A 13,743-nucleotide genomic window follows, 5' to 3' on the forward strand; every position below is an offset into this window, starting at 1 on the left:
GTGTATTGAGGATAGTGTGTGTTTATCTGGTTTTAAACAAATCGTTCATAGCTTACAATTTTAAACTTCCGAGTAGACTGCTGAAGTGGGCTGGCAGCCAGCCACACAGTGTTTATTATCAAGAGTATACTGCAATACACTATTGCAGTAACCACTGCTGCCAGAAGCTTCAGTGTGTGTCTGTCTAGTAAAGAGGTGGAGTCCAACTTGATTTTTACAATTAACATTTTGTTTCCATTAATTGTATATTAATTGTTTTATATATGCAATCAATATAACATTAACTGGATAAGATCTTTCTGGTTTGTAAGCTTAGACCATTACTGTATCCTTATTATATTTTTATGCTTGATATAGGCTGTATGGAGGAAGCATAAAGCTAGAAAAGACTTATCCAAAGTGGAAGCTGCCTGTAGGATTCAAGCTTGGTATAGGTGTTGGATAACACGCAAGAGATATATAGCTTTATTAAAAGCTGCTAAAATTATTCAAGGCTACTTCTGTGCCAAGCTGGAGAGAATGAGGTAAGGTATTACAACTCTATGGAAGTGTGTAGGATCCTAGGTAAAGTAATCCTGCTTATTTCTTATAATTAGTTGATATGTTCAACTTATCAACTCTTAAAAATAGTGCGTTTTTACAAAATATATCCTTTTATCTTTTTATATAAAGTATAACGTGGATAGTATAATTAAGTAAAAAGTATTTATATGATTAATTCAGTCCAAAGGGATGAATATAAGGACAACAGATTAGAAAGTGCGTGAACTGGCTTAGTGTTGACGTCTGCTTTTTTGTTGATTTAGCCACTAGCAACAGTTGTTGACTTTTGCGTGTGTGATGTATGTGTGAGTACAGGGAGAGACAGAGGTGATCTCTGTCCGCTTATTTTTCCAGATAGGGTCTTTGACTGAACTCACCCGTTGGCTAGAGTGAGTACCCAGCAAGCTCAGGACCTGCCTGTCTCCACGCTGCAGTGCTAGGCTTACAACTGCTCAGCTATGGCTGGCTTTTACCTGGGCACCCATGGTCTGAATCCAGCAGACACTCTACTGATTGAGCAGTCCGGGTTTTGTTTTTGTTTTTGGGTGTGTTATTTTCCATCAACTTTATCCTTAATGATGAGGGGCCTGGTTATTAGCCTGTCCTCCTATTCCTATTTCATTTTAAAAATGTTCATAAAATTTTACTAGTTATCCTTTTATTATTTTTTATGCCATAGTGTAAGAATTTTTCTATATACAGAATTGATTAGCCACTGCATCAGATATTGCTTAAAATTCACTAAAGGGGACCCCCAGAATTTGAGGAACTCCTTGACCAATACTGTTAGAGAAATGGGCTAATATGTAGGTGATGTTTACTGTCAGTATTAAGGTATATGCTTGTGTTTCCTGTACCAAAATGGTGAACTCTTTTCTCTGAAGCTCAGCCTTGTTTTCTGAGGATCATGGTGTTAAAAGCTCGTCATTGCTCTTTTGTTCTGTATCATGTTCATGTGATACTGACCTTTCCTTCCCAGTAAGTAGCCCTTTCTCCTTCGAGGACTTTATTTCAGTTACCGCCTCCTTCATCCAGGAATTTTTCTAATTCCTAATAAGACTTTTGAAAAATGTACACAATTCTTTGTTCAGAGTTTATTTTTATGCAGTAGAAGTTTGTTGTTGCGAACCTGGCTCTCGTTGTGTGTGAAATCTGAACTGCTGGATCTGAAGCGCGAGGCTCACTTCTGCATTTTGCATCATTGCTCTCCTTATATCTTCTTTCTCCTCAGTATTGTGGGGGCAACGCTGACCAGATTAAACCGATTTAAGTTACTTTCTAATCTACTTTTCAGGTTCTTGAAGATGAGAGCATCAGCAATTATAATTCAGAGGAAGTGGAGAGCTACACTCTCTGCAAGAGTAGCTCGTGAGAAGTTGATTTTAAAAGTAAGTGTAAATAAAAGCATTGCCTGCTCTTCCAGAGGTCCTGAGTTCAATTCCCAGCAACCACATGGTGGCTCACAACCATCTGTAAAGAGGTCTGGCGCCCTCTTCTGGCCTTCAGGCATACACACAGACAGAATATTGTATACATAATAAATAAATATTTAAAAAAAAATCAACCCATTTTCCTAGACCCACATCAGGAAATAACGCAGGAAGGATGTTAAAGTCTGAACCGTGCATTTGTTTGGTACACATCTGTTTCAGTCCATTAAAATTATATTCACTTATAACAGTATGATTTTGCCAGGATGTTATGTGTGTGTATATATTATGTATATATATGTAATATATTTATGTAATATATTTTCAAACTTAAAATTTTTGTGATTACAGTTAAAGTCAATTATGTTTGGAAAAAGCAAAAAAGTATATTTTGTCTAGTATAAGTCAAATATTTTATAACATGCTTCTTATAAGCCAGAGTTGATCTCTTTAAAGTTAGAGTAACTGTAATGGCCATGACCTGTTATTAAATATACCTTTTAAAAATTTCTATGTATCAAAGTTAGATTTTTCAGACATGATTTCTGTTCATATAATATTCATTCTAGCTATATAGCAACAATTGTTTTTACTCTGACTACTGGCACTTAAAATATGCCAGGCAGACACTGAATAAGAAACTTAGGTGGTAGCTGCTATAGCTGTGATCATGTGAAAGTCTAGAAACTGTTTGGAGTGCTAACTTGCCAATGACTGTTTTGTGGGTATGTGGACATTTGTAAAGCCAGCTTAGCTTAAATGGATTCTAATCATACACTTTTAATTATGTAAACTTGTTTCTGAAGATGCTTATAATTGAGCAATCTAAGGAAGTAATCTAAGTTGACATGCTATGGAGTTCTTTTTTAAAAATATTTACCAAATTTCTATGTATATGTGTGTGCCTGGTGTATATATTTGCACCACATGCATGCAGGAGTCGTATAAGTCACAGATACATGTTGGATCCCTTGAAACTGGAGTTGTAGAAGATTGTGAACAACCACGTCAGTGCTGGGAGTCAAATCCAGGCCCTGTGTAGGAGCAGCAAGTGCTCTTAGCTACTGAGCCATCTCTGCTGTGTGCCTTGTAGTTCTTCAAGCTACAAACTGCTCTTTCTGTGGTTAATTTCTGATGACTACTGCACATTTCACACGTTAGCTTGTGCTCTTTTCCAGTGTGTTTGTCCTGTAATAATGTTTTTTTCCTCCACCCACGTAGAGTGGAAAGAATCAAGAAGATGAAAGCTATTGACCCTAGCTTGTACCTTGCTTTTTGCTGTAGATCTGTATGGTTTTAGAAGTAATGTTTTTGCCACTTTCCCATGTCAATGAAATAGGGCATTCTCAAACTACAAAAGTAAGGAATATTGAGTATAGCAACTCACTTAACAGCGAGAAATCCAAGATACTAACATCTTGAAAGTCTTATTCCTACCTATTAACGTTCCTTGTGCCTCTTTCCTCATGAAGACATCGACCTTTTTGTTTGATACAAGCCCATTTTAGAGGATATAAGGAGAGCAATCCTTTGTACAGCAGAGATCCATTGATTTGATCATATAGAGTGACTTATGAGCCAGGGTGACAGGGAAGTATGATAGGATAGAATATATCAAATTTTAAAAGTCTAGCTATTTTACAAGCATTGGTACGTGGCTGGTTAGTAAGGAAAGGAGTAAGTATTGTAGGGTAAAATTAAAAGTATTTGATGTTAAGCCACTGTCAAATTAATACAATCATTAACTCAATTCAGCTTGCACAGCCATCTAACAGGGTGGTTGGGTGTCACAGGGTTATTGTTGTTCTGTGATCCTGTTATCCGATTTCTTTGCACAGATGGTCACACCAAAGATACAAAATGTTTTCTTTTGTTTTGATTTTTAATGCAATAACACTTAGCGAAAGAACTGCCAAAAGTGTGGTCTTTGTGAGGAGGAGGCTAATTTTCACACAAGCAAGCCTTTTGCCTCTCCAGCAACTCTTAAGAACCGTTCCTGTGATAGCCACATCCTCACTAAGGATTCTTTTCCTTTAAGAAGGCCATGTCACTGGGGCTAAGGATATATGAACTCCTGCATAGATAATGATAATTAGATTTGAACTTTAAAGGGAGAAATCTTACATTCATTAAGTCAGAATTAGAAATCCAAAGTCAAGCCCAGCACTCAGGAGGGAGAGGCAGGCGCATCTCAGTGAGTTCAAGGCCAGCCTGGTTTACAGAGCGAGTTCCAGTAGAGGCTCCAAAGCTACAGAGAAATCCTGTCTCGATAACCACCCCCCCCCCCAAAAAAAAAAAACGGTAAAGAAAGAAATCTAAAATGAAATGTCATAGTAGAAAGCTTTTACATGACCCCAGCCTCCCGACCTCATGCTGCAGTAGCTAGTGCTGGAGAGATGGAATTTGTCAGCTTTCACGTCTCTGAATCTTAACAACTCTGCTTGCAATGCGGTAATCTTTACAAACCTTTTACCTGCCTCTCCCTGAGTACTACAGATCTACCTTAAAACAGTCTTCCAGTAAGCTTGTTAACCAAAAGCTGTTTTTCTTTAGTAAAGGGCTCAAAATTCTGCTTTTGTGACTTGTTATATGAGTTATTATATCAGAACTATTGTGTAGTGATGTGGGATTTGTGTGATTCTTTCGGGTCTGAGCAGCCAGGAGCAAACAAGCAGCATAGTAAAGAATTATAATTACTTTGAGTTAAAATGAAAATAACTACTAGTTACAGCCAGTACATTTTGTTTATATAATGTTATATGCTGAGATAAAAATACTTTTTATCTATATATTTTCTGCTTTAAATTATTTTAATGTATTTTGCCTATTTTTCTATTGAAATGTTTTCTTTCTGTGCTTTAGGTTTCGGAAGAGAAAGCCCGAATTCGAGTTCTCCACTTTACAGCGGCCGCATACTGTCACATGTGTGCCCTTAGGATCCAGCGAGCCTATAGGACCCATGTGGCTGTGAGGAACGCTAAGGCGCATGTGAATTCAGTCATCTCTATTCAGGTTAGCTCGTCCTCTGCCCTCAGTTTTTGATGCACTGACGTAAGGTCACAGAATATTAGACCGTTAGATCACAGGATGCATTAAGGGCTAGAAACTGGGCGATGTTTTGTGGGCCAGTGTTGATCCACTGATGTAATTGTCCTCATTCACTCTGTAGATGCTTGTTTCTCTATATCCTTGTCCAACAGTGGCCTCAGAAGACATTCGGAAAGTGCCAATCAAAGGAATGGGAATGGAAATATGTCTTTGTTTGGATTTAGTTGTTTACTGTCATTTCTAGTTTTTTTTCCCCAAATTTATTAGTGATTTAAATATATGAGTATAGTATATATTTCTTACTATTTAAAATATAGTATTTCTTACTATATAGTATTTCTTACTATATAGTATTTCTTACTATTTAAAATATTTTAAAGCACTTAGCCTATTTTTCAATTTGATATCTGTATTGTAATTTATAGGGGAAAATTTTCTTTTTGTATATACTGATATATATTTATATATAAAATATTTGGGTAGAAAACAAGTTACAAAATGCAGCAGATAGGATTCATATACATTGTAATCTGTGCCCACATATATCCAACAAGAACTAGAAGGATTTGCTCCAAGTGGAGTAGGGAAATGATGCCACAAAGTAGGGTCAAAAGGTATACCAATATTCTTTTCATTTTTTCATATAAATTTATATACATATATGTGTGCATACATGTATGCACAGACATGCATGGACATGTGTATGTATATGTTTATTCATATATATTCTGAAATAAAAGTGAAAAACCATGTTTTGAATAGAGATGGTTTCGAAGAAGATTACAACAAAAGAGGTTAGTTGAACAGCATCATCAGATCCTAAAACCTGACCGTGAAGTTCAAGAATGTCAGGACCGGCAGAACAGGGCTGCATCAGTGATACAGAGGGCAGTACGCCGCTTTCTCCTGCGCAGAAGACAGGAAAAATTCAATAGCAGCGCCACTAGAATTCAGGTAAATTCAAGTTTAGTTTTAGCCCAAGGTTATAATCTGAGTTACAGCTTCAGTTGATATATGTGTTCCATGCATTACTGGCTGTCATTCCTCAGTGACTCTGTTATGCCTGTTTGTTAAGGCTTTGTGGAGAGGCTATTCTTGGAGGAAGAAAAATGATCGGACAGAAATTAAAGCTATACGGCGGAGTCTTAGAGCCGTCAGTAAGAACGTTGAGGAGAAGAACAAGCTCTACAGAAGAACTGAGCACGCGCTGCATTTCCTGCTGACGTACAAGCACTTGTCTGCCATCCTGGAGGCCTTGAAGCACCTGGGTTAGTTTCCTGTCGCAATGCCATGCTGAAGAGTAGGATCACGTTTTCCCTAGGAATGTGGAGTAATACAGTGTCTCCTAAAACTCCGTTATGTTGCAGTGAATTTCTTGTTTATTCATTGTTTCCCCTCAGAGGTCGTTACCAGATTCTCTCCACTTTGCTGTGAGAGCATGGCTGAAAGTGGAGCCGCTTCTACGATCTTCGATGTGATCCGGGGCTGTAATCGAAGTGTTCCCTGTATGGAAGTTGTTGGGTATGCTGTCCAAGTGTTGCTGAATGTAGCAAAGGTAGCTTTCCATTTTAATAGTAAAATATCCATTGTCAAGAAGTATGGCCCTAGCCGGGCGGTGATGACACACGCCTTTAATCCCAGCACTCGGGAGGCAGAGACAGGTGAATCTCTGTGAGTTTGTGTGAGTTTGAGACCAGCCTGGTCTACAAGAGCTAGTTCCAGGACAGGCTCCAAAAACCACGAGAAACCCTGTCTCAAAAAAAAAAAAAAAAAAGAAGAAGAAGAAGAAGAAGAAAAAGTATGGCCCTGCAAGTTAAACTTTATGTTTACTCATTATTAGATCAGGCTTCTGTTTTTGAATTCAATTATGCACAAGAGTTTTTCTGGGAGAAAGAAAAACATTTATTAACATAGCTGTATATGGAAAAGCTGGTTTTTATATGATTTCATTAATTTTGCTCATAGCATGTTTACCATTTACTATCTACGTGCTGGTAATTTCTGAGTTATTTAATTTTGTCTAAGTCTCTATAGTAGTTTCTGTAGCATTTTACCAAGGAGATATAACAATAGGACGTACTAAGTTACACACAGTCCAGGCATTATGAGAAGAGATTCCCTACTGAACCACTCTCCCGCTGACGAGAGGTGATGGAAAAGAGCAGACTTCATGTCAAAGTCTGGATTTTGATCCCAGATCTCTGTGTTGATGCAGCGTATGTAGCGTGTCTGTGCTTCATGCTGTTCACATGTAACATGAGTACAGTCCAGGACCGCCCTGGTGTTACTCAGGCCACCGTCATCACACCAGAGGCATCTCCAGAGACGGCCGTGTTACCTAGTGATGCTTTGTTATTTTAGGATGGTGCACATTTAAGTGTGAATCTAATGACATTGTTGAACAAGTAGACTCAGTATTATAATATCATTTTATTTTATAGCAATTTCATCTTCTCAAGAAACTAGTAACCAGATAGTTCACTAGGTCGTCTCTACTGTTATCCTATTGTAATCACAGAAAGTTACTTTGTGAGAGTCTTACTACCATGATCTTTAAATCTTTAATCTTCTTTTTATCTACTTCAAGATTCTCTCTCTCTCTCTCTCTCTCTCTCTCTCTCTCTCTCTCTCTAATTTAGGCTCTGGTTCACTTCAAAACTGTAAAAGTGGAAGGGGTAAAACGATTAAGGTCGGGATGTGTCTGCCACACAGGATCAGCAGTAATAAAATGTCATCATAAGATCTTTATCACTTGCTGCAGATGCTCCAAAGATTTGGCTCTGACCTTATTTTGTGGTTAAACGGTGTAAAGGCATGTATTCCTTGTAAGTTTTTATTTCATTCTGGTCTGTTTAAGTATGAGAAGACCACCTCAGCAGTTTATGAAGTTAAGAACTGTGTGGACACGCTGCTGCAGCTTTTGCAAGTGTACCAGCAGAAGCCTGGTGACAGAGTGGCCGAGAAGAGTGCGAGCATTTTCACAAGAACTTGCTGTTTACTGGCTGTGTTGTTTAAGACAGAGCATTGCGCTTCTGTGAGTACTCATCTTTCTCCTGGATTTTTAATGTCTTTGCTTGTATGTTTTCTTTAGTTACCACACTAAAGTAGAGCTTTATATATATTCAAACCTACTTTGTTCAATGATAGAAATGAATTCACACGAACATTTGTCTAATCATAGAGAACCTGACTCTGGGACTGGAAAACTGTTCATTAGTATAGCACATGCCTGGCATGCACATGGCCCTGAAGCACAGTCTATAAAAGGGGGAAAGTTAACTCTGAAAGTAGAATTTATTGCATCCATCTAAGCAGTTCCCTGGGGAGACTAGCACACCCCTGCATGTTAGAAGGCAGGTCTGTGTGACCGGCCTCACCCGGTCCCTTACCCTGTCCTGCTGACCGTGTCCTGCTACTGTTACTATTACCAAGTGCTGAGGCTACTGAGCCTCTAGCTACAGCTGTTAACCCAGAGTAACTGGAGCTTGTAACCTAGATTGTGGCTTTTTTTTTTTTTCTGCATAGATTGGGAAACAATTTAAGGTTTTATGCCAGAGGGGATTTTTCACTGAGGGTTTGTTATTGTTTTGTTTTAATTTTGGTTTGGTTTTTGTTTTGTTTTGAGACAGAATCTTACTGTGTAGCCTTAGCTGGTCTAGAATGACTGTAGACAGGCTGTGTTACCATGCTCACCCTCCTGTTCAGCTTTATGCCATTCTGTTAGAAAATGAATTTGGGAGAGGATGGATGGATAAAGAAATTTTAGGAAAGAGGCAAGTACAGATGTGCCAACATCATCTGGGATTTCGTCAGTGACAGGAAGAGGTTCTGTTTGGAAAAATGGACAAGTCTTGGTGTCTGGACATGATGGGTGGATTGACTAAAATCTTTACTTTCTGTATTCCATGTGTAACCTTTTGAGTACATGTCTTTGTAATAACTAACTTGCAAATTAGTTAATAATTTAAATCAATCTACCTGCTGAATTTAGAGAGCATTGCTCCTTTCTTAAAAGCTAAAAAGCATAGTATTGATCATTCATGATTTCCTGCAGAAAGAAATTTAATTCTTGCCAGTTTTTAACAACTGTAATTTTCTCTTTTTTTTAGGATGTACAAAGTAGAACAAAAGTTATTAATCGTATTTGTCACCTCTACAAATGTACAGTTCCTAAGCATAAAGTGAATACAGAAGGGTTATTTGATAAACAGAAAAAGAATCCCTGTATAGCCTTTCCTTTTATACCAGAAAGATCTGTGAAGACCAGAATAGTTTCAAGGTAAGTGGTTAAATGCAGTCTGCAATTCGTGCGTGATGGATTCATTTAATATGTGTTTACATTTTGAACAGGAGGCGAACACTGGGTGAGTGGAGAAGATCTAAGTACATAATAAATCATCATTGCTATGGCTTTGGGCATTGCCTAGTTACTCAAAACATACTCTGTTTTAAGTAGTAAAAAAGCATACTAGGATGCTGGTTATAATTGTGTCACCTGTTTTCTATATTAAAGTAAAAATACATTATGTATCAACTGTCAAAAGTCCCTTTTGGCCAAAATGACAACCCCCCCCCTTTACACAATTACCATAATTACTTTCCAAATTTCTTCCTCTAGGTAAGATCTTTGTAAAGCCTTGTATTAGGTTTTGTGGAATGCTGTAACGAATTACCAGAAACGTGGGTTAGACTAATTATCACTGGTATATAGTGTTCACACTGAGTTCCTGAAAAATGAAAACTAAAGTAAAAGTTGAAGAAGATATGACAGAATGGGAGGCATTCAAACCATGGGATTTGTTTGGGGCAAGTCTGAGAACCATTGCTCTAGAAGCAAAATGTCAATCAGCCACTAGAGAGCCAGCTCTGTGACTGAGCAGGAGAGCCAAGGTGGCGATAGGAACCAGTGTATTCTTATTTTAGGATCTCTGTAGCATTAAGGCCAGATGAAAGTGACTCCGAGTTAGAATCATGTTCCCTTTCATCACATTTGGTCTTCTTATCGGTGTCCAGATTCTCTAGTTACTATATAGGAAAGAACAGTAAGATAGGAATGCAGATAGGAGGAATTTCTTTGAGAGGCTTTGAGAGGATATGTGGCCCCTCCTCCCCATTTTCTCAGTGACTGATGTATGTGATTATAACCTCAAATGCAGAAGTGCCTGAGAGGGAGTAGAGACATCTTCAAAGAAGCAAGGACCAAAGTGGTCATCATTGTGGAGCGAAAGAAGCAATGGGCTAGGAAATAAAAGCAGAGGCCCCTCTTAAAACATGGGCTAGAACCAAGATGCAAGCCAGCGTCTAGTGTTTCATTACCCAGCATTCATCTGTGTAGGAATGGAAAGCAGACACTTTTATACAGTTTTGGAACATGGTTGGATTTTCCAGATTCATGTTATAGGGAAGGAAAAAATGTGATAGCATTTTCACAGAAGATTGTTGACATACCTATGCTGATATCCTTATTAACTGTAGTGTATGCTGAAGGTTGAATTGGAGACCTTGGTGAAGTGGAAAACTTTGTTTACAGGCTTCAATAAGGCATGTGGCATGCTGGAAATCAGAGGTGGGGCTTGCAGAATGGACGTCTAAATTGAGACTAAGGTTCAGTGGCCATGCAGTTTCTCTGCAGACAAAACCTCGTCTGTGCCTGTGAGAAAGTGTACAAGGGGTGACAGGGTGCATAATACTGATCATTTATGGATGGGGATGCTACGAAGAACGGTAGCAAAAACAGAAAAGACTTAGCCAGTTTCAACAAGAATATCACCTTGGGAGTTTGGTAGATGAACAAAAAAGGTATTGGTGGAGACAAATAGCATAAGCAACAGAGAGGCCAGCATCGGTTTTTAGAAACAGCATATAGATAGTAGTAAGCTATAATGAGAAGCTCTCCCATATATTGAAGGTAACTCTTTTTTAACAGAAACTTCATTAATGCTTTTTTTTTTCTTAAACAGAGTTAATTCACAGAGGGCTTTAAAGCGTAATAATATGGAAGAAATCACAGATTCATTGCAAGCTATTCAACTGGTGATGGATACCCTTGGCATTTCTTATTAGTAAATGGAAACGTTTTTCAGTGTAGGACTATAAAAAAAAGTCATGCCAATCATGGATACATGGAGCAGCTTTTACTTTCAGTGTAAACTTTTAAATATGACTTTGTATAAAATAAAAATATATATTCGTTATTGAATTGTTTATTAAATTTTTCATTTTTACTTTTTTTTAAATTATTGAGTTTATAACTTCATTACATTTTTTTCCTTCCATTTTCTTCCTCCAAACCCTTCCATATCCAGCTTCCTGATCTTCTTCAAATTCATAGCTTTTCACGAGTCATTATGCATGTATATATGTATTTCTATATATGTATATTCTAAATGCAGCATGTTAAGTCCCTATTATGTCACCTGTATGCATGTTTTCAGAGCAGTGGCTCTATGCATATGAGAGCCTACTTTGTCATAAGGTGATTACAATATTTGTGTCTGTCAACTTAAAGTATTTCTTTGAATGTAATCTTATCCATAAAGGAAAATCTTTTATTTATATATAACTTGAGGCACATTTTAAAGCAAATAGTGGAAATTGAAGATGTGGATACAATCTTATATGAGAGAGGAATATAAAGTAACCCCAGGAGACTATATATCTTCAATTTCCTATTTCCCTTCTTCAGTTTTCTGTTGCTGTGGGAAAATATTATGACGCCTGCAACTTCTTATAAGGGAAAACATTTAATTGGTGCTTCCTTTCGGTTTCAGAGGTTAGTACATTATCACAATGGATGGGAGCATGGTGGCATGCAGGTAGACATAGCGCTAAAGAAATAACTGAGAGCTCTACATCCTGATCCACAGGCAGAGAGACTCGGGTTGACATGGACTTTTGAAACTCATTGCCCACCCCCCAGTGACACATTTCTTCCAAGAAGGCTACTTCTTTTCCAGTGGTTCTCAGCTTCCTATTGCTGCCACTCTTTAAAGTTCCTCATGTTGTGGTGACCCTGAACTGTACAATTATTTTGTCCTTACTTCATGATTAATTTTGCCATTGTTATTAATTTTAATGTAAATATCAGATATGCAGGATATCTGAGATCCTGAAGCGGTCATGATCCACAGGTTGAGAACCACTGATTAGGACCTAATCCTTTCAAATAGTGCCACTCCCTGGTTGAACATTCAACTCTGAACCTGTTGGGACCATTTCTGTTCAAACCACCACACTGTTGCTGATATAAAAATATCCCACAAAAAGTAACTTAAACAAGAGACTTTATTTTGGCTTGCAGATCAAGACTGTAGTCTATCATGGTGTGGAAGTTGCCACAGCAGGAATGGATGCAGTTGGTTGTGTTTCATCCACTGGCAAGAAACAGAGATCAATGATAAGTGCTTGTGCTTATTCTCCTTTTTATGTAGTCTAAGATCTCAGCCTAGCAAATGGTGCTATTTGCAGTGGATAGGTCTTCTCAGTTGCTAAAATTAACAATACCTAAGACAGAAAGGCAACCCACTGACTGGGAGAAGATCTTCACCAACCCTGCAACTGACAAAGGTCTGATCTCCAAAATATATAAAGAACTCAAGAAACTAGACCGTAAAAGGCTAATCAACCTAATTATAAAATGGGGCACTGAGCTGAACAGAGAATTCTCAACAGAAGAAGACCAAAAGACACTTAAGGTCATGCTCAACTTCCTTAGCGATCAGAGAAATGCAAATCAAGACAACTTTAAGATACCATCTTATACCTGTCAGAATGGCTAAAATCAAAAACACCAATGATAGCCTTTGCTGGAGAGGTTGTGGAGGAAGGGGTACACTCACCCATTGCTGGTGGGAATGCAAACTTGTGCAACCACTTTGGAAATCAGTGTGGCAATTCCTCAGGAAATTCGGGATCAACCTTCCCCTGGACCCAGCAATACCACTCTTGGGAATATACCCAAGAGAGGCTTTATCATACAACAAAAGTATATGCTCTACTATGTTCATAGCAGCATTATTTGTAATAGCCAGAATCTGGAAACAACCTAGATGCCCTTCAATGGAAGAACGGTTGAAGAAAGTATGGAATATATACATATTAGAGTACTGTAGTAGTAGGGGCGGCGGGGCTGCGTCCCCAACACCCCAGCCGCCTGCCCGGCTAGCTTATGCCCCGAAATAATTACACGGACACTGTATTCTTTTAAACACTGCTTGGCCCATTCTCTTCTAGGCTAATTCTCACATATTAATTTAGCCCATTTCTAATCATCTGTGTATGGCACCCCAAGGTGCGCTTACCAGGAAGATTCTAGCCTATGTCCATCCTGGGTCGGAGCTTCATCCAGGGAGCGGGGCATGGCGTCTCTCTCAGGCGTCTGCTCCTGAGAGGAGAGCTGTCGAGACTCTGAGCTCACTTCCTCTTCCTCCCAGCGTTCTGTTCTGTTTACTCCTCCCACCTATCCTCTAACCAATAAAATGGGCCAAGGCAGTTCCTTTATTAGCCAATGACCTTCCTCCATCAGAGTACTACTCAGCAGTAAAAAACAAGGACTTTGTGAATTTTGCATGCAAATGGATGGAAATAGAAAACACCATCCAGAGTGAGGTAAGCCAGACCCAAAAAGAGGAACATGGGATGTACTCACTCATATTTGGTTTCTAGCCATAAACAAAGGACATTGAGCCTGTAATTAGTGATCCTAGAGAAGCTAAATAAGGAG

General features: G+C 38.5%; 1 protein-coding gene across 1 annotated transcript in view; it reads left to right on the forward strand.

Moving 5' to 3' along the window:
- Aspm (assembly factor for spindle microtubules) overlaps positions 1-11,220 on the forward strand; it is a 44,920-nt gene extending 33,700 nt beyond the window's left edge. The window contains exons 19-27 of the mRNA XM_041648935.1: positions 358-524; positions 1,838-1,931; positions 4,836-4,985; positions 5,784-5,975; positions 6,097-6,289; positions 6,422-6,576; positions 7,879-8,055; positions 9,131-9,300; positions 10,982-11,220. Coding sequence (XP_041504869.1) covers positions 358-524; positions 1,838-1,931; positions 4,836-4,985; positions 5,784-5,975; positions 6,097-6,289; positions 6,422-6,576; positions 7,879-8,055; positions 9,131-9,300; positions 10,982-11,084 — 1,401 coding nt within the window. The 3' untranslated portion in view covers positions 11,085-11,220. The remainder of the gene's footprint in view (positions 1-357; positions 525-1,837; positions 1,932-4,835; positions 4,986-5,783; positions 5,976-6,096; positions 6,290-6,421; positions 6,577-7,878; positions 8,056-9,130; positions 9,301-10,981) is intronic.
- Positions 11,221-13,743: the final 2,523 nt, after the last annotated feature.

This window comes from Microtus oregoni, unplaced genomic scaffold (assembly GCF_018167655.1).
Source record: "Microtus oregoni isolate MIOR12 unplaced genomic scaffold, Mior012 000003F_ref0000135, whole genome shotgun sequence".
Classification (NCBI taxonomy): Eukaryota; Metazoa; Chordata; class Mammalia; order Rodentia; family Cricetidae; genus Microtus; species Microtus oregoni.